Consider the following 20,778-nt stretch of genomic DNA (forward strand, 5'->3'; position numbering starts at 1 on the left):
GTGTCGGTGTGACCCATTTTTGGTATCCATTAATTTGGCAAGATCAATTTTGATTATTATCACCGAAAATTAAGGTTCAAGAAAGGTGGGGATACGGCGTGAGGAGAGGAAGAAGGGAGGGAAAAAGATATTATTTGCATTTTAGTCCATGAGCTATGGTTGTAGATGCAAAGTTGGTTAGAAATAAGTTTAAGGGTAAATTTTGCATTCTCTAGATAGTTTAATAATAAATATAAAAAAAGAAAAAGAAGAAAATTAACTAAAAGGGATATTTTATTGATAAAATCACCCGAACACGAACCGGGTCGGGTAACGTTTACAAATGCAAGAAAACGGAAAACCGAAATGTTACATACAAGTTATTTAATTAATTGTTTAAATGTGTTTTTACTAATTAGTATTTGAGTATGATAAAGAGTTTGTATTATAGTATAATTAGGTTTTCATGTTTAAACTAGTATACATACCCGAGCTTATGGGTTATATCATTGCATTGCAATTTTCAAGCTAATGAAAATTACAAGAATCGAGCTTATGATCTAAAATATTGTTTGTGTTTTCAGTTCTATTTACCAAACTTCAATTGGTATCTGAGCTCGGTTTAATATAACACGAGTTCTTTAATATGTCTCAAGATCTTGGATGAGTTGTTTTATAGTTTAACATAAGTTAATTTTTTGTATTCAACAATAATTAGTTGAGCATCTTGGATTATTTGACGGTAACTGTTGAAGACTTATATTATAAGACTTTTACTTTACCAAACTTATATTATAAGACTTTTGCATTGACGAGTTCTTTTAATTGCTTTGAAAACTTTTTTTTGTTAAATAACACTTTGTTGTTTTCTATTCGATCCAAATTGTTTCAATTAAAACGATTTTTGTTACAAGATAAGAATTCTAAAAGCCTTCAGCCGAAAGAGAAGAAAATGAGTCATGGGTAATTCTTCAAATAATATAGTAGGTTCTTTAATTCCTTTACTATGTCTGATGCTAAGAACAACTACACCACGTGGGCGCTTCGGGTCAAAGTCGTGTTCTGAAGCCATGGTCAGTGGGAAGTTGTTGAGCTGGCATCAGGAGCTGCAGTAGATGAAACGAAGAACGGTGGTGCGATTGCATATTTGTTTCAATCAATTCTAGAAGAAAAAATCATCCAAGTTACCTAATACGAAATTGCTTGGGAAATTTAGAATGCAATCAAAATCCGTTATGCTTGCGAAGAAATGGTTAAGGAGGCTTGCCTACATACCCTAATCACTGAATTTGAAACCATAGGGATGAAAGACATCGATAATTTTGATAACTTTGCTGGGAAACTAGCAGGTATTGGCTCAAAATTAGTCACGCCCGGTTCCGCACTCGATAAACAAAGGCTAGTAAGAAAGTTTTTTTCTAGTGTGACTAAGCGTTTTATAAACGTGGTTGCATCATTAGAACAGGTTATTGATTTGAAAACCATAAAGTATGAAGAAGCGGTAAGTAGATAAAAATCTTACGAGGACCGTGTGAAAAGTGTCGATGATATGGATGATAATCATGGTAAACTCTTGTTTAATAAATCTTCCTTTCCTCGAAACTCCAAGGGTGGGAAAAAGGGGAAAGGAAAACGACATCAGGAGCAATCCCAGGACAAATCAAAAGACAAATACAACCGGAACAAAGAAGGTGATTTGGGTAAGAAAAGGGATTATCAGGGGTTCAGTATTTTCGTTGTGACGAGATGGGTCACTATGCTTTGGCATGCTCGGAAAGAAGAGTGAAATGAGCCAAAGCAAAACACGTGAATTAAAATAACCGAAGCAAACGAACCAACAACAAAGAATGAAGTTTTGAAGAAGATAAGTATCAACGAAGTCTTCTTGAATGAAGAAAACATGCATCCGAAGTGATATGAGTCGGAATTGATTGAAGATGACATTTGGTACATCGATAACAGGGTGAGCAATCATATGACGGGTGTGAAATCTTATTTGTCTGATCTAGATGAAACAGTTCCTGGACTAGTCATTTATGTGATAGTTTATGTATTGACATAAAGGGGAAAGGTTCGATTACTACCATTTGTGGTGATGGTGTTGAAAGGCAATCACAAATGTTTATTTTATCCCAAGCTTAACGAGCAATATTTTAAGCTTGGGACAAGCAACCGAAAACGGGTGTAAGGTGATTCTGGAAGATGACCAACTTTTAGTGCTTGACTAATTGAGAAAGGTAATAATGAAGTCGGTTAGATCAAGGAACCAATTGTACAAGGTGAAGCTTCGGGTTGGAAAACCGGTAGGTTGGTAATGGCACATGCTTTTAGGCCATTTAAATTTTGAGTCATGAAACTTCTAACAACCAAGGATATGATATGTGGTGTTCCTTTGTTTATTGCTTACACTAATCCGTGTGACAGCTATTTAGTAGGTAAGCAAACCCGGAAACTATTTCCAAATCAAACACGTTTTCAAGCCAAGAAACCACTTGATTTGATTCATGGCGATTTATGTGAATCCAATATTACCACATACACCGTCAAGTAAGAAATTTATTTTTATTATTGTTGATGATCAAATGAGGTTCTTGGGGGGGGGGGGGGATTTTTTCTGAAGTCAAGGTTTTTGATTATTTCAAAAAATATAAAATTGTAGTTGATGGTGAAACAGGTACAAAATTGGAATTTTTCGAACCGACAATGGAGGAGAATACACGTCTTGTGAGTTCTAAAAAAACTTGATAAGTAAAGGAATCACATAACATTATTCCGCTCGAAACAAACCCCAACAAAATGGTGTGGTGGAGTGGAGAAATCGAACCGTGATTGACACAATTATAAGCATGCTCCATGTCACAAATGTTCCAAAACCGTTTTGGGGAGAAGCGGCGAGGCATGCAATTTATATCCTAAACCGAGTAATGACGAAATCACTACTGGAGAAGACTCCCTACGAAGCCTATAAAGGTGTAAAACCCACTCTTGATCATTTACGGGTTTTCGAGTGTGTCGGTTATGTGAAAACACCTCTAACTACTTCGGTTAAAAAGCTTGACGACCGAAGTACCCCTATGGTTTATCTCGGTACCGAACCCGGGACAAAGGCAAACCCGAAGTAAGACTCGGTTAGCCACCAAATTCATGTTTCTCGAGATGTTATATTTAATGAGAAACAAGGTTGGAATTGGTCTAAAAGTGGTGAAAACCCGGCTGGAAAATTTGTTAGTAAATTTGGAAAAATTGGTAATGTTATAAACTTGTTTGACCAAAATACCCCTAGCGAAATCCGCCCAAACATCACCTAAAACAGCCCAAACAGCACCCAAAACAACCCAAACAGCGCCCTCAACAGCCCAATCAGCACCAGTTTAGCAAATTGTTCAGATCAACAGCCCGTTTTAGCAATCAATTCTGATCAACAGCATGTTTAAGCAAATTGGCGTATCAGCACACTGGTGCAGCTGTTCTGCAGCCTAGTTCGTCTAATTTACATGTTGACCCTGGTCCATCTGCCCCAAGACGGTCAAATCGAACCTCAATTTTACCTGAAAAGTTCAATGATTATTTGTTAAACGTCAAAGTTTCATGCATGGGAGAAAGGATGAAGGGTTTGAAGATGAAGAATTATTTTTTACTCAAGAAGGTGAATCGATGAGTTATGTCAAGGCACCCAGGGTAAAAGAATGGGATAATGCAATGAACAAGGAGATTGCATCTATTGAACGGAACAAAACGCGGGAGCTTGCTGACAAGCCGAACGGGTTTAAAGCGATCGGTTTGAAGTGAATTTATAAAATTAAAAAGGATGCTATTGGTAGACTAGTAAAATACAAAGCACGGCTTGTTGCGAAGGGTTATGTTCAGAAATTCAGTATTTTAATGAAGCTTTTTGTTAGTGCACAGATTTGGTGTCCACACCTGTTCGAATAGGATAGGGGTAGTTTAGTCTTTATATTAATGTATAAAGGCTCATTCGCTAAGCATGTTAAGCGAATGAGGCCTCATTTGTTAAAGACTACGTCTATTCGTTAATGTAAGAGCCCATTCGCTACTACAATGTAACGAATGGTGGCTCAATCGTTAAAGTATACCCATTCGCTAAGTGTGTTTAGCGAATGGGCTATGGAAAGTCATTCTTTAGTACTATTCTAACGAACGTTAATACAGTATAACAAATGAGGCATGCCTATAAATAGACCTTCCATAGTGAAATGCACAAAAGATCTGTGCCATATTTATCCCCTGTAATGTTATGCTGCCGGAATTCTTCAGGCCTAATGTATTGATCTCCATAACGTATGAACATGACTTATCGTATCGGTATTGCGACTAGATCTTGGCTCGTAATTACGTTTTCACAAATGGTATCAGAGCCAGCGGTTGCTCGTGATACGTCCAGTTCGTGTTCATCAGAGTTAACATATTGATTTGATCAGATTTGAACCGAATCAGTGGATAATCGGTGAATTGGATGTTATATTCGTGTTCCTAATTAAATTCCAAGCTCACTGATGCATTATGGTGGTTAATTATGAAGAGTACATGAATCTGCCATTGATGACCTTGATTGAAGCTTTCAATTTACATATCAAAATTGACAAGGATAATGTGTCTTTTTGATAAAATTGGAAGTTAAATCAAGTTCCAGACACAAATACAGAGCTTCGTGTATAATCTGGTGAATTAATTTGAAGATCATATCAAGATTTGAAGTTTCCGGCCACCGTAGCCATATTTTCCTGCGAGATTCGTTTTTCCGACATCTACAGTAACTACCCAACAACCCATTCGTTAATTTAAATGCTCATTCGTTACGGAGATTTAACGAATGAGTTATTCGTTAAGGAATTTTAACGAATATGGATTTCTTAACGAATGAGACCTCATTCGTGTACTGTTCATACGAGTGGGGGTGATTAACGTATGGAAGACATTCGTTAAAAGGTTAAAGAATATCGTTTAACGTATAAGTCATTCGTTATGTGGATTAATGAAGGAGACCTATTCGTTCATGGGTAACGAATGTGGATGGTTGTTGGACGAATGTGACACTGTTCTAGCGAATGAAGACCAGATAACGTATGAGGATAGTAAAAAAAAGGATTTTCGGCAAATTTTCTTAAAAGAAATTTTTCAGGGATATTTCAAATGTGCGGGACACTCTTTTGGCAAATTTTGATGATATGTTTTCCGGCCGATTTTTCACGCATATCGAGGGGCCGAGTGGGAGTAACCGATTAAGTTAAAGAGAATTTTATTGTAGATTTTCTAAGATTTGTTCAAGACCTTGCCGAATTTGTCAAAAAATGGGAAGATAAAACTTTCAAATAGCTTATTCGATTGGTATCTTCCTACGTTTGCAAGGATTTCTTGAAAAATTACTGCATTTCGGGTGGTAATATGCGATTGTAAAGCTACGTTTGACTGAGTTCAAGACTGCAATTGTTCTTCGATCACGAATTGATTTGTTCAAGATTGAAACCTGACTATGTGGGATACGAGTGTCTGTCCGATTACTTCTTTCTGAGGGACTTTGATCCTGACAATGTTGGCTACGAGTATTCAGCGGATTGCTTCTATTGAAGGGGACAAATATTGAATGGGTTGATCTAATTGAGGAATATATGAGTCTTGACATCTGATTGAAGAAAATGATTGTTCGGGATTGACTAACTAAGGTTGGAACTCTGAATCATATGCCCAAAGCAGTAATGCATCCAAGCGTATTAGTTGCCAAAGAGCTTCAAAGAGTAATGATTTGGGATAGACGTTATCGAGAGAGTGAAGACCGATGTGAAAGATGTGGAATGATCGGGTTGTTCATGAAGATGTGTGACGAGGTTGAACGTAAAGACATTTTTACTTTACCAGTGCGACAGATAGCCGATGACTTGCTGCTCATTGATTCGTTTGATCGAGCCATATCATATGCCAGTTGGATGATCGGAATGATCACCTGGAGATGCTTATTTGAGGGGGAGATCTGATACGAGTAGCTACAAGTTGTTGGTATGCTTACAAAGAGTTATATTTTGTTTGTTCGCACAAGCCTGAGAATCATCAGCCAAGGGGGAGGTTGGTATTACGGCTAATGATATGCAGTTAAAGTATTCAGCTTTAACGTATTCGTCGTTAACGTATTGGAGGCTAAAGTATTGGAAAGCATTCGACAGCTACGGAAAAGGGGGAGTCTATTAGTGCACAGATTTGGTGTCCGCAACTGTTCGAATAGGCTAGGGGTAATTTAGTCTTTATATTAATGTATAAAGGCTCATTCGCTAAGCATGTTTAGCGAATGAGGCCTCATTCGTTAAAGACTAGGGCACAGATTTGGTGTCCACAACTGTTCGAATAAGCTAGGGTAGTTTAGTCTTTATATTAATGTATAAAGGCTCATTCGCTAAGCATGTTTAGCGAATGAGGCCTCATTCGTTAAAGACTAGGGCACAGATTTTGTGTCCACAACTGTTCGAATAGGCTAGGGTAGTTTAGTCTTTATATTAATGTATAAAAGCTCATTCGCTAAGCATGTTTAGCGAATGAGGCCTCATTCGTTAAAGACTAGGGCTATTCGTTAATGTAAGAGCCCATTCGTTACTATAGTGTAACGAATGGTGGCTCAATCGTTAAAGTATACCCATTCGCTAAGTGTGTTTAGCGAATGGGCTATGGAAAGTCATTCGTTAGTACTATTCTAACAAATGAGAGGCCTCATTCGTGAATACAGTATAACGAATGAGGCATGCCTATAAATAGGCCTTCCATAGTGAAATGCACAAGAGATATGTGCCATATATATCCCCTGTAATGTTATGCTGCTAGAATTTCTCCAGGCTTAATGTATTGATCTCCATTAACGTATGAACATGACTTAACGTATCGGTATTGCGACTAGATCTTGGCTCGTAATTACGTTTTCACACTTTTACTCTCGTTGCTCGAATTGAAACAGTTAGATTGATAATCGCTTAGCCGCCCGGGGGGGGGAGGGGGTAAGTACATCACTTGGATGTGTAGTTGGCGTTCTTACATGGTGAGCTAGACAAGACCGTGTGTGTTAGTCATCCTGAAGGTTTCTAGAAGAAAGTAAGCAAAAATAAAGTTTATTTAATAAAGAAGGCCCTTTATGGGTTAAAGCAAGCCCTGCGGGCTTGGAATGTGAAACTCGGCAAAGTGTTAAAATCGCTTGGTTTTTACCAATGTCGACGAGAAACTGCGGTGTATCAAAAATAAATAGAGAATGATATATTAATAATATGTGTGTATTTGACGATTTACTTGTCACAGGTTCTAGTAAGGATGAAATTATAAAGTTCGAGAAACAAATGGAGGAACAATTCGAGATGAGCAATTTGGGATTATTGTCATTCTATCTATGAATAGAAGTCTCACAATCCAAAATCGGGATCGAGATCAAGCAAGAAACCTATACCAAGAAGATCTTAAAAGAAACAAATATGTATTTTTATAATCCAAGTGTCCACTTGAACCGATCACAAAGCTTTCAAAGGATGAGAAGGGGAAACCCGTTGATGCTACTGTCTACCGAAGAATAATCAGGTGTTCGAGGTCTTTGTTACATACGAGACCGGATTTGAGTTATTCTGCTGGAGTAGCAAGTTCGTTGATGTGCTAAAAGTAGTTATATAAAAACACGCTAATCTAGACACTAAGCAATAATTCTATACTCTTAAACTTAACTAAAACTACTAACTGGCAAATGTATCGGTCGACTCTAATACAGTTTAGTAAGTCCGGATATCGAGCCCACAGACTCCTTAAATTACGTTAGCTATTTAAATTAGACTCAACTATAGACACGACTATTTATTTATTATTATTTTGAGGGGGTGGGGGTTACTAAAAAAACTAAGATTAAATTAATATTAAAACTAATTGATAAAACTAAAGACAACTCGACTTAAAACTTGGATGACAAATAACCACCTAGGAAAGAATCCCCAAAGTTTAAGTTATCAATTAATCGGAAAATGCTTTGTTATGGAACTGGGATAATAAAATAGTCACTTAAAGAAAACCCGAACAGGACTCCTGACCATTCTCAAGAATACACCTATGGATTTCTATTAATTTTTTAAAGACACAAGTTTTAGTATTAGACTCACTTACGGTTATCTAATTGATTATGAACGAATACCTTTAAACAAAATCCTACCTTTCAGTACGGAAATCAAAAGTAGTTTAATAAATTCATTCGACTCAATAGACAAAGCTGATAAATCAAACCTAGATGGACTCCTTACGAAGAACTAATTCTTGCAATCTTAATCAACAAAGATCTATCAAATAATTCATCACCTTACAGCTATTTAGATTAGCAGCACACTTTTATATATTTGATTAATAATATTGTTTCTATGATCTTATTGCAAATCAACCATAAACTAGTAAAAAACACACAGTAGATGACCTAACAGAATCCTATCATATGAAACAATCACTAAGGAAACTGTGAAACAATAAAACTCATCAAACAATCCTAAGCACACATATGCATTGATTAAATAATATCAAACTGCTTACTGATTCATAAAACCCATAATTAAAATCAAATTCCAATCAAAATCAAACATCAACGATGGTTCATCATAAGCTTAGGCAGTCTAATAAGCTTAGCCTAGCATCAGTAAATCAAACAAAACAATAAAGATATAATTCATGGTGAAAATAGTAGAAACGATAGAAATAGGGTGACAAGACCCGTAGTCTTCGATTCCAATCAATAAGCACTCCACCGGTTGAATCCAAGCCTTCAAAACCTTCAAATTATGCAATCCTAAGCTCCAAAACTTCACAAATTCGACTGGTAATAGTCTGATTCTTTTAGGGTTGAGGTTAATGATGTTTTTATAGTTATTAGAACCCAAAACCCTTGCAAACTTCAAATCTTTCTGGAACTATGGCCTCTAGGCGCCACGTGACGAGAAAGGACAAGCTGGCCGTGTGTGGCGGATTGCTTCAAAAATGAAATTTGCCAAAAGCCACCACGCCGTGTCGCACGGCGAGGTTTCTTCTCCTCGTCGCGTGTGGCGCTTGCTCCTTTTGGCCCAGTTCAATCCTGGTTCATCTGGTTCTTTGTTTAAGCTTATTTCAGCCCATATCTTTTTCTTTTTAACCTCTTTTATGTTCTAAAACCTATAAAATAAAACTAAGTTAGTAATATACAAATTCTAAACAAAAATAAATCAAAAACAATTAAAACGATACAAACTATACAAGGGATAACATGTGTATTTATCAATAGATCATCCATATATGCAAGATCCAAAGGAATCTCACATGGATGCGATTAAGCATATTCTTCGATATGTACAGGAACCATGTCTAACGGTTTAAGATATTCGAGGGGTGGAAGTCGTCACTTTCAAAGGCGCATACGTTTCACAGAATTTGTGGAAATTCAAAGGAATTGGAATTAAAATTACATGACATGGCGTGTTCATTTCATTGGAATTGGAATCTTAATTCCATTTTGGTGTGTTCGGTTGTCAAGGAATTGCAATTGGAATTCAATTCCTTCAAATTCCTTTAAATAAAGGGATTCCAAATCCTTCAAAAAAGTGGAGGATTTCAAGTGAATTCGTTGGAATCTTTTCACGAGGTTTGTTTGTTTGACTTTTTTTTTACAAGGACAACCAATAAAACATTTTAGTTTTTTTACTTTTTTTGTTTTCAATTTATATTTTGATTTGTGAATTTTTTATTATTATTTTTGAGGGTTTTTAATCTTAATAGAAAACCCCTAAAAATACAAAAAAAAAATAATAAAAAAAAATCATAACGCAAAATATAAAAAAAATCTAAAAAAACTAAAATGTTTCCGTCATTATCCTCGTTAAACAAAAAAAAATGATTCCAATTCATTTGTTAAACGAACACATCAAGAATGGAATTGGATTTCAATTCCTTCCAATTCCTATTGGTATGTTCAGATTTCAAATCCAATTCTCTTTCTAATTACAAATCCTATGCAAATTCCAATTCCATTTTATTCTGTGAAACGAACGCGCCCTACGGGTATTTTGATGGTAGCCATGGAGTTGATGACAATGATGGCAAAAGTACTACCGGTTTTGTTTTCTACTTAGATGATGCCCCGGTTACTTGGTGTACTTAAAATCAGCCAACGGTAGCTTTATCTTCGTGCGAGGTGGAGTTTATGGCAGCCATTGCGGCTGCGGGTCAAGCCATTTGGCTCCAAGCATTACTTAGTGAAGTAATGAGATGGCCGTTTAAATCCTAGTATTTTATATTGATAACACATCTTCAATTGCACTTATGAAAAACCTGGTGTGTCATGGTCGAAGTAAAGATATAAAAACGAAGTATCACTTCATACGAGATTGTATCAAGAACGAGGATGTTAGAGTAGAACATATTCCCGGAAGTGAACAACAAGCCAACACATTGATGAAGGCTGTAACTCGTATAAAGTTTGGGTAGATGCAAAAGCTACTTATGTTTCTCTAATTGGGGACCTCCAGTGGATTTCTTCAACTCAACATTTTTCACATTGTGTTAAGTCATTTTGTTTCCATGCTTTGTTTCAAAGGTTTTAACTTAATTTCCCACTAATTTTTCTTTTCAATATGGACACGGTGAACAATGAACATGATGACAACACGTAGAACACAATTCCTTCAATTTTGGGTCTTGATTGTATTTTCTGTTTTGAATTACTTTTCTTGTGATTTGCAAGTTTAATCTGGTTATGTTGACTGCAATCAACTTTCTTTCAAGAAAAAAAAACGACACTCTTTGCTATAAATTTCAAATTCAGAAGGTTCTAAACTTCAATAATTTTTATAACTTTGAAATGTTACTTTGTTATTGCAGGTTGTAAGAGATTGGCACATGTTCTTGACCGGAAAGAACTTGTAATCACTCTAATATGTCACTTCAGATACTAATATCAATAACATAAAGTCAAAGTCAAAGCCTATGACTGTTAAACTCCAGCTAAAGTCAAGATAAATTTACACCATGTGTGATATTTTTTTCATGTGAACTTTATGTTGCTAATTTTGTCATGGCAAAAGGAACCTGTCAACTGTATGCTACTGAAGCAAATTGACCCATTCTAATCCGAACCCATCATGTTCTAAATCAGCTCATCCTGACCCAAACCCATCAACTGTATGCAACTGAAGCAAATCGACCCATTCTAATCCGAACCCATCATGTTCTAAATCAGATCATCCTGACCCGAACCTAATCTGACGCAAACACTCAGTTTGCAAGTATAGCACCTTCCAACAGATTTTCGAAATGTTGCAGTTTGGATATGAACTTATCTCAAGTATGACTCAGGAATGCTACCCACGGCACAAGAAGACCGATCTTATTTCCATTGTGACAATGGCCATCATATTTAGGGGTTAGCTATTCTTGGAGACCATTTTATATCATTATAACTCCACCAACCTTTTTAGCTCTCTGCAAAATCTTGGTGAAAAAAAAATTCACTATTGGTATGACCGTAAAATTCCCTACCCGTTCCTAGCGTTAAAACACATCAAGTATCTCATTTCAAATGCTGCAGACAAAAGTATGCTTAAAATGATATCAATAATGGAAAGGGGATTCAAATTTACAGTTGCTTCAACAAGCGGCCATATAGAATTTACTCATATCTGTTCCAATACATTATAGCCATGTATACTGTAACTCGAAGCTCTTGAATTATGCCAGAATAACAAACAGTAGCCATACGTCTTATTCAATGTCTTTCATGGCATCCTGCAACCCCAAAAATATTTATTAAAAACAAAATAATAAAATTAAGAATCCAATTAGCAAGTGATCATGACTGCATGCCTAACCTTGGCTAACCGCGTGACATAGGTTGCAGCCAGGGCTGTAGCCAGTAATCCAGCCCCTAAAGTTAGTAGCTGATTCGGCCCCCCTGCTAAACCCACTCCCGATTCTTCTTGCTGCAAAAAAAAATAAATAAATAAAACAAACAAATACGATTTCCATTAGAATTTAAAAACAAAAACTCACAATGATCGCTCTACCAAATGCGCCCGCGCTAACATAAGCCCATGTTCCAGGTAACATCCCCAACCAACTGCATACAATCATAGGTTTTTACACTGTTTTATCACCAACATGTTGCACTCTTTATATAATATATGGGAAGCATAAAAAGTATTAATAAATGTTAATAATATAAAAGCTGACCTTCCTAAAACGTATGGGACAAATTTGACCGATGTAAGTCCATATAAATAATTTCCAAGAGAAAATGGGAGTAACGGGCTCAAACGGAGAAGTGTGACAACTCTAAAACCATTTTCTCCAATTGCTTTATCAATTGCAAGAAACTTCTTGTTTCCTTCAACCATTTTAAGTATTCGGTCACGCGCAAAATATCTAGCAATTAGAAATGCAACACTTGCTGCTACCTGAAAAGATGCAACATATGTAGCAGTTATTAACTTATTTATGATACACCAATTGTTCTGTAAACATTTTATTTAGTGACTTACAGTCCCACTTATAGAGACAAGTATTGTGCCTGTGAATGATCCAAACAGAAGACCAGCTGACATGGTCAACGGGATTGCTGGTATTGCAAGTACCTACAAGAAATGCTTATTTGCATCAGTATCCTGTCGTGTCTGTTAAATGTAACTTTTTTAATTAATACCCATGGGGCCCGTTAGAGATAAAATATAACCCATTGGGTCAAAACTGACACGTCCACACATCAGGCCCGTTAAGGATTAAACTTACTTCTAGGCCAGCATAGACTGCAACAAAAAGCGCGTATCCAGCAGGACCGTATCCTGTGCACATGAAAAGAGGTTGAGGAATATGAGAAATATCAAGCTCAATTGCCAGCTTGGTGAAACAAGTTAAAGTCTTAAAGTTCCCATATATAACTTCTTGAGACAATCTTGAATTTAAAAAATAAATAACATAATATATGTGATTACCAAAGCAACTTCTAAAATAACAATCCAATTCTCTTAAAATAACATGCATTCAGCGCCTTATATAGGGTTACCACTTGATTTACAATACGTTTACTATAAATAATAATATCCTAATAATAATATTTGATCATATATGGTTTAAAATTAGTGCAATTGTTGTGCACTTGCAACCAACCATTAATGTGTAATTACTGGTTAATAATTTGGGAAATGTCCATTTGACTGGTCGAAGTTACCATCTTGTCTATTGAAATCTGGTCTCCCCAAATCCAGTCGACCCGCCTATATAATAATCATTACCTGACTAGATTTTCAACCAACCTGGTGACGTGAGATGTCAGTTTCTAGTCGAGGTGCCAGGATTTTTCCAAAAAATCAATCAAAACGCCTGTTTTTTTCAGGGTTCCTCGGCAATCAGACTGGTTTTCTGGACAAAAAAATCCTAGTTTTTATTTAATATCCAGGGAGTTCGACTGCTTTTTTTTTAAATCATGGCGACGACCAGACTAGACACTAACATGTGGCGCGACCTGGTTGGTTGAAAATCTAGTCAGCCAACGATCATTATCTAGGCGGGTCGACTGGAATTGGGGTGGACATTTTGGGAAAACCAGATTTCAATGAACAAAACGGTAACTTTGACTAGTCAAACGGACATTCGGGTCATTTTCCCTAATTATCTATCAACCGTGGCTCAAACCCTAACAAAATCCCAAACTCTAAACAACAGAAATCATAACCAACATGACAATTTACGTTATACCTTCAATGAAGCTGGAAAACTGAATCAAGAACGCATTAATCTGATCTCTATAAACATACCCAACAGTCCCAAACCCACCAACAACACCCACAAGCAACAGCCCAGCCAAAATCGTGCCTTTAACCGCGGTCTTGCTTTCCTCATTCTCATCACCATCAACATCATCATCATCTTTATTAGTAGTATTACTATTATTAAAGTTCAAGAGTCTCCGAATACTGCTCTGCGGCGGTGGGGCGTTGGTCTGCAGCGTCCGTTGCTGTTTCTTGGTTTCTTTTAAGGAAGAACGAGGTGAGCTGAACAAATGGAAGCGCTTATTGAAGGGTCTAAAGCTAAGGAAGTTAGAGGATGAGGATGAGGAGCATGAAGATGAAGTGGGTCTGGTTATAAATTGAGATTGGATTGATGGAATAGATGGAGAGAGGCATGGGGGTCTTGAAAGGATGCGCATTTTAATGGTGGTTTTGATGGGAGTGTGGATCCTTCAGGATAAGAAGAAGAAGAAGAAGAAGAATGGAGAAGATGAATGGTGTGGTGTTGGTTTAATTTTAAACGTGTCACTACAGTTTGTTTCCCAGGTTTGGGCGTCACAAGTTTTTTACTTACCTTGCCTAATTTGGAATTTATGACATTTACACGTGCCAATAAAGTTTAGGTACTGTAAATGAATCGAATTTTCGGTGAATTATTCGTGAAATTTTTGGTGGAAAGTTTGTTTGTTTAATAAATGAACAAATATATTTACATGAACAAAGAATTTCGTCTGGTAAACTTAACGAACAAACATGAACAGAGAATGTCTTCGTGAACGTTCGGTAATGTGATCGTTTACGTACGTTTGGGTATGTTTGTATACGCATGTTTGGTTATGTTTGTATATGTCCGTATGGTTACGTTTGTTTATTTATATCTGGTTAAGTTCGTAATGTCCGTCCAGTTAGGTTTGTTTATTAACTTTTTACTATTACTATTTTTATTTATTTGTGTTTTTTTTACCATAAATCTGTAATATTTAAAATATTTTTAAGGTTAAAACCCTAGCTTTGGTTTCAACCGTACGCTACTATGTTGCAAATTGTCCCACTTTCCCTCATTGACTCCTTGCATATGGTGCATTCCTCCACCAAATGCCGACTTCCCTGGCTAGTCCCTCACATCCTCCACGATCCCTAACCTCCAACACCAGTTTCTACCTTTGTTTGTGTGTGATGGTGTTCATTAATAGCGTACACGAACGAAATTAATAGCATACACGAACGAACATGAACAAGTTCAATTCCTTAATGAAAGAACATAGACACGAAATTTTGTTCGGTAGAGTGTTCATGAAATGTCTGTTTTTACGACAAAAGCTTAACGAACGAACACAAACAAGATCTCGTTCGGTTCGTTTGCGGCCTTAGTTTTCAGGTTTTAGTTGATGTTTATGCTCATAACTTATTATTATTTTTATTTTCGGGAAAACTATCTATAATAATCATAAGTTTAATCCTCGTTTACTATGTAGCTAGATTCAACATAACACACATTGGTTTTATATATTTTAAAGGCACTTCAGTTTGGTTTGTGATTCTTCGTAACTAATAAAGAAACTACTCAACTTAACCATGTAAAAAGAAGATAAAAGCATTCGATATTTTGATTGTAGTCAAGAATTATCCTAGATATGCTTTCTAAATCATATAATAAACTTAGGAGGATATTCCAACAAATATTGAGAGAATATACGATCTAAATTTCCTCAACCACTTATATTCTGAAATTATTACAAAAATTGAAATTAAATAAAAATACTTTTAAAACAAAAAAAATGTAAACTTTATATTATTGACTAAATTACAATTTTATCACTTAAAATATTTGGATCGAGTCTTTTAAAAGTTTACTTTCACTATCTATCATTTAAATAACAAAGTGTCTCGTTTTTCGTGTCCATACAAAAAACCAGTTAAATCCTGACATGTGTTAGACATGTAATGGACAAATAAGTAATTTCCACCCATTAAAATTAAAAAAATATACATTTTACTTGAGACGATTTAATAAACACAATATTCTTTCGGGTGTAAAGAAATCGTGTGTTCATGAGGTACTCGAGACCCTCTCGTTACAATCTTGAATCAAACCTTGCTTAAATAAGCTCAAGCTTTAGTTATCGAACTCAAGTTGGCTCGCGTGAGTAAACAAGTCTATTATTGATATAATCATTCTTATATATAAAATAACTTTAAACATAACTAAATAATATATATGAATAAACTAAGAATAGTAAGCAAGTTGAGCCCGAATTTGTTGGGTGAGCTGGAGCCGAGTTACGACTCCCAAAGAGGCGGTTTTGGGTCTCACCCCTCGTAGGGATGCTAGCATAGCCCTCATCACTAAGTGGTGGTGGAGATTCAAGAATGAACCGAATGCTCTTTGGTGAAAAGTAATTTTAGTATTACATTCTTCTAACAGGTCGTGACCTATTCGCCCCTCACTCAAAAAATCAACCGGGTACATGGAATTCCATAGCTAAATTGGAAAGCCAGCTTGCCTTTTTTGATCTTAATTTGGGGAGTCTTGTCAAAGGGAAGATGGGTATTGCATATAAAACAAGGTTTTGGATTGATTCTTGGATGACTCAATATCCATTAAAAGTTATTTTCCTAATCTTTTTATGAAAGAAAAAGTTAAGGCGTGTTTGACGATCTCATGCTACGAGAGGGCCGTCAACAACACGGTTTAAAAATGGCGGTGGAAGAGAAAGAATTTGAACCGATGTGAATCGAGTGAACTCTCGAGCTGCTTAATTTTGTTGCGACAACTCTCTTTATGCAACAACCCGAACTGACTGCTGGATTTAGCATAGTGAACCTTCCGGAATTTTCTCGATATCCTCCATGAAAAAGATATTGTTCAGCAACTCAAATTTGGGAGTGTTGTTTATTTTTAAGTAAAATAGTTGGGCGCCTAAAAAAGTAAGCATTCATGCTTGGAAGGCGGAAATGGATATCGACCCTCGTGGCTTTATCCAAAAGAAACATTATTATGAAACTAGCAATTTGGGGACTCAGATTAACAAGGTTGTATACGGGATCATTCTCACAGCATGTTGGTGCATTTGAAAGACTAGAAACGAAGTCATCTTCTCAAGTAAGACGGCTTGCTTCGTCAAAACCGTGGTAGATATTAAATCGTTGGAATTTCTTTGGATAAAAAATCGTTCGTCTTTCAAAAATTTGTTGTGAAAAGATTAGTGTAATTTTATGTTGTAACCTTGTATCTTTTGTTCGGTTTTTAGCTTCTTGCTAGTATTTTAATGAAATTTATCATTCAAAAAAAGAAGAAAAAAAGAAAAGCTGAGCTTGAGCTTACACTCCTAGATATTACCACACTAATAAAACGGAAGAGTATCAAAAGAAAACTCATCTTTAAAAAGAAAACTTAAAAACTTTTAAAGAATGATTTTTAATTAAAAATAAAAAAATATTTTCAAATTTCTGTTTTTGCCATTATTCATATATTTTCTTACCATTTGCTCAAAAAAAATAAAAAATAAAAAAAAACCCCGCTGTAATGCGCATACGTATTACTGTGCGATACCGTTGTATTACACATGTGTATTACTATGTATTTTTGAGTTTAATAGTGTTTAATTGCATATATTAAATATCTGTGTATTGTATATGTGTAGTAATGTTGTATTATATGGAAAAAATAATAATAATAATAATAATAATAATAATAATAAAATAAAAGTCGATGTGGCGCACATGTGCGTTAATGTTGTATTACATATACGTACTAATGCGTATTCGATGTGTGTATTAGTCTTATATTGCATATATACAATAGTGTGTATCAAATATGTTCAATAGTATTGTATTCTATGCAATACAAACACTTTTGCATATATGCAATGCACACTATTACACATGCACACTATACCGACGATGTTACCAACAAGGTTTTTTTATTTATTTATTTATTTATTATTTTTTTGAAACCAATAACAACATATAAGAATAATAGAAAAAAAATTTAAAAAAAGTTAAAATATAGTTTTTTAGGAGTTTTTAATTTTTCTCTTTAAGAGGAACTTTCACTAAATCCCACCCCCTAACAAAACAATCTCTTTGACGAGTCAAACACGCTATTGCCACGCTCAATATGTCTCGTTAACGGGAATGTTTTACAGCTTATTGCCACGTTCAACATGTCTCGTTTAAGGGAATGTTTTGTATAACCGACAGCAACTCGCTTTGTTTTAAGACAAAAGCATCTGTGCACCTCACAATTTACATGCCAACACGCTTTTTAATCGACTAGATAACTGACTAACCACTTGTCCGAGCACACAGTAAACAAATTTTTTGGCTGCATAATATACCAGACTAAAGTGCAAAACAAGCTAAAAAAATGTAGTCATAGAATCCCATTTTCTTAAGACAAATATCATCATCCTAGACGCACAATGTAATAACAATTCATGGCCTTAGGAAGGAAATCTGATTGACCTTGAAAACATTTGACTGGGTCGTCTGCATAGTAAACATCACTTTGTGAAGCTGACAGTTGAGATCATTAACTTTTTGTAGTGATTGAGATGAAAGCTGATCTGGTTTCTCAAGAACTTCAATGGTCCGGCTTGCTGCAACGTTCACCTGTTTGTAAAACAAAACCATCACTTCAAGTTTGTTTTACTTGAATTGTAAACAAGATATGCCTTAATTCAATAAAACGAAATGCCTTAATGCGCTCTGTTAAGCTTGATAAAAAGATCAAAACAAGCCGAGCCTTATCAAGCTTGAGTCGAGCCCAAGCCTCAGGTAAAGCTCGTTTAGTTATCGAGCCCAAGCTCGAGCCTTATACGGGAAGATCGTTTAGGCTCGTCGAGCTCGAGCTAAGCTTTGGCTCATTTAAGGTAGTACATGAGCACGTGCCAAGCTTAGGTTTGATTAAGGTTTTCCTCATTATTATATAATATAATTAACAAGTTTGGTGCCGCAAAGCCCCGATTGGGCCACTTTCCGGCACCCTATTGATAGATTTTTGTTTTGCTTTTTTTTTTAGTTTCGCCGTAATGAACGTAATGAAAACCTACCGAATGTGAATTTTGCTTTTGTTCCTTTTTTATTATTTTGTTTTAGTTATGATACCATGCCGAACGCGACGGAAACCGACCGAATTCGCGTAGACTCACTGCGTTTTGTTATAGTTCCAGTGCCATAACGAAAACCAACCGAATGCTGATTTTTTTTAGTTCCGGTACCGTTACGAACATGACGAAAACCGATTGAAATTCGCGTAAACTCAACCGCCTCAACACCCAGGATCGATAACGATCGGGTTTTATAAATGATCGAGTTTTACCGACCGACACTACGCCATTGGTCCACCCCCAATTTTTATAATTTTTTTTGTTTTATTTTGTCTTCGTTCCGATACAATAACGCACGTAACTGAAACCGACAAAATTCGTATCAACTTACCGTATCAACGCTTGTGTTTTACCATCACTCGTGTTTTACTGACCTGCCCGGCGCAATGCGCGGGGAAAAACACTAGTTATATATAAAAAAAACAATAGAAAATGTATATAAATTAATTAATAAATAATAAACCAGCCAAACTCAAGCTTGGAAAAACGACTCACGAGCCGAACTCAAGTTTTGAAAAAGAGCTTGAGCTTTCATAAGTTAAAGCGAGCCGAGCTCGTTCGACTAGGCTCGTTTGCACCCGTATTCAAACTGTAATTCAGAAGCTAAAACTATGAGCTATTTGAGTTCATCTAAGAAAAAGCAAGAAGTAAACTTGAGGTAAACTATATCGAAATAAAGACAGACATACCACTTCAGAAACCATTGTAAACAAAGCTTTCCCAAGCGGCACAACGCAAAACCTTCAACAAATAAAAAAGATACTAACTTGAGAAGATTATCATTACTTTCTTTCACTTTACCATACAAATTCATAATATTGTAGAATTTAAGAGTTAAAATTGATATGAATCCCCACCTCCAAAACCAGTATATATACTATACAATGAAACCCAGTTCAAAATCCTAAATTGGTTCAATTTAATTGGTCAAAATTCTAAAGAATTAACAAGAAACAAATAAAATTACAAGAAAGAAAGAGAGGGTAAAAGCAATTACATTCCACGGCCATAAGCTAAGGCAACTTCCGAAGGTTCTCTCCAGTCATCATATCTGCAATTGAATTAGAAGATGATTTATTTAATTTACAATTGAAGACAGACAGAGGGAGACGTACACATAGCCATAGCGTCTGTCGAACAAAAAGCGTTTCGATGGTTTTTTTGATTCCATGGTTCTCGGTTCCAAAAGTAATCTGGATATGGAATGAATTTGAGGACCAAGGTTTGGGTTTATGCTTACGCTTATGTTTATTTTCAAAGGAAACCTAAAATCTGCATCCCAAATTTTTTTATATTTCTACTTCCTTTTTCTAGTTCTAAGTTATTTTAAAAAATAAAGATAAAAATGATAATCATTACAAAATTTTATTTAGAAAATAGAAATAAATAAATAAATAATTATAAATCAAAATTTAATAAAAAAACAAAAAAGGTAAAAACACAAAAATGTTTCAGCCGTATTTCTCATTCAAACAATGCTGAGGGAAAAAGATCATTGTGTCTTTTTGTTTATAATTCTGTTTTGTGTTTATTTTCGTCATTGATCATGTCTTTTTCCTTGATATTGTGTTTTTTTTATTGATATCTACATATTCTAATAAAGTAAAATAAATGTGAACACTTGTCATGTTTTGGTTAATTATCACAATTTTTTCCCTCCAAAACTAATTTACTCTATATATGTAACTAGTTTTAGAGCCCGTGTCACACACGGTATAATTCAAATTACAAAATTATAAGTAAAATAAATAATTACATAGCGTATATGAAAAAAAATGTATTACATCTATGCTTGTATCTATACAATGTGTACATAAATTGATTTTATTAATATCACAAAATTATTTTTTAAATGAACTTAATAAAAAAATGCTCGTGCAAAAACGTACCCAATAATATTTCTTTATATTGAAAAATTCATTCTCGGT

General features: G+C 35.4%; 2 protein-coding genes across 2 annotated transcripts; both read right to left on the reverse strand.

Moving 5' to 3' along the window:
* Positions 1-11,586: 11,586 nt before the first annotated feature.
* LOC143631748 (uncharacterized) lies at positions 11,587-14,172 on the reverse strand. Its single transcript, XM_077100404.1, has 7 exons — positions 13,708-14,172; positions 12,742-12,794; positions 12,495-12,587; positions 12,187-12,410; positions 12,007-12,073; positions 11,826-11,936; positions 11,587-11,742 (listed from the first exon to the last, which is right to left on the reverse strand). The coding sequence occupies exons 1-7, from the start codon at positions 14,156-14,158 to the stop codon at positions 11,719-11,721; spliced, it is 1,023 nt and encodes a 340-aa protein (XP_076956519.1). The 5' UTR covers positions 14,159-14,172; the 3' UTR covers positions 11,587-11,718.
* Positions 14,173-17,980: 3,808 nt separating this feature from the next.
* On the reverse strand, positions 17,981-20,021 carry LOC143631761 (uncharacterized). Its single transcript, XM_077100413.1, has 5 exons — positions 19,966-20,021; positions 19,848-19,901; positions 19,540-19,591; positions 18,207-18,353; positions 17,981-18,100 (listed from the first exon to the last, which is right to left on the reverse strand). Exons 1-5 carry the CDS (start codon positions 20,019-20,021, stop codon positions 17,981-17,983), a joined length of 429 nt encoding a protein of 142 aa, XP_076956528.1.
* Between the last annotated feature and the right edge of the window lie 757 nt (positions 20,022-20,778).

Source organism: Bidens hawaiensis, unplaced genomic scaffold (assembly GCF_021521415.1).
Source record: "Bidens hawaiensis isolate Kalapana, Puna unplaced genomic scaffold, B.hawaiensis_p1.1 tig00006251_1, whole genome shotgun sequence".
In the NCBI taxonomy this organism is placed as follows: Eukaryota; Viridiplantae; Streptophyta; class Magnoliopsida; order Asterales; family Asteraceae; genus Bidens; species Bidens hawaiensis.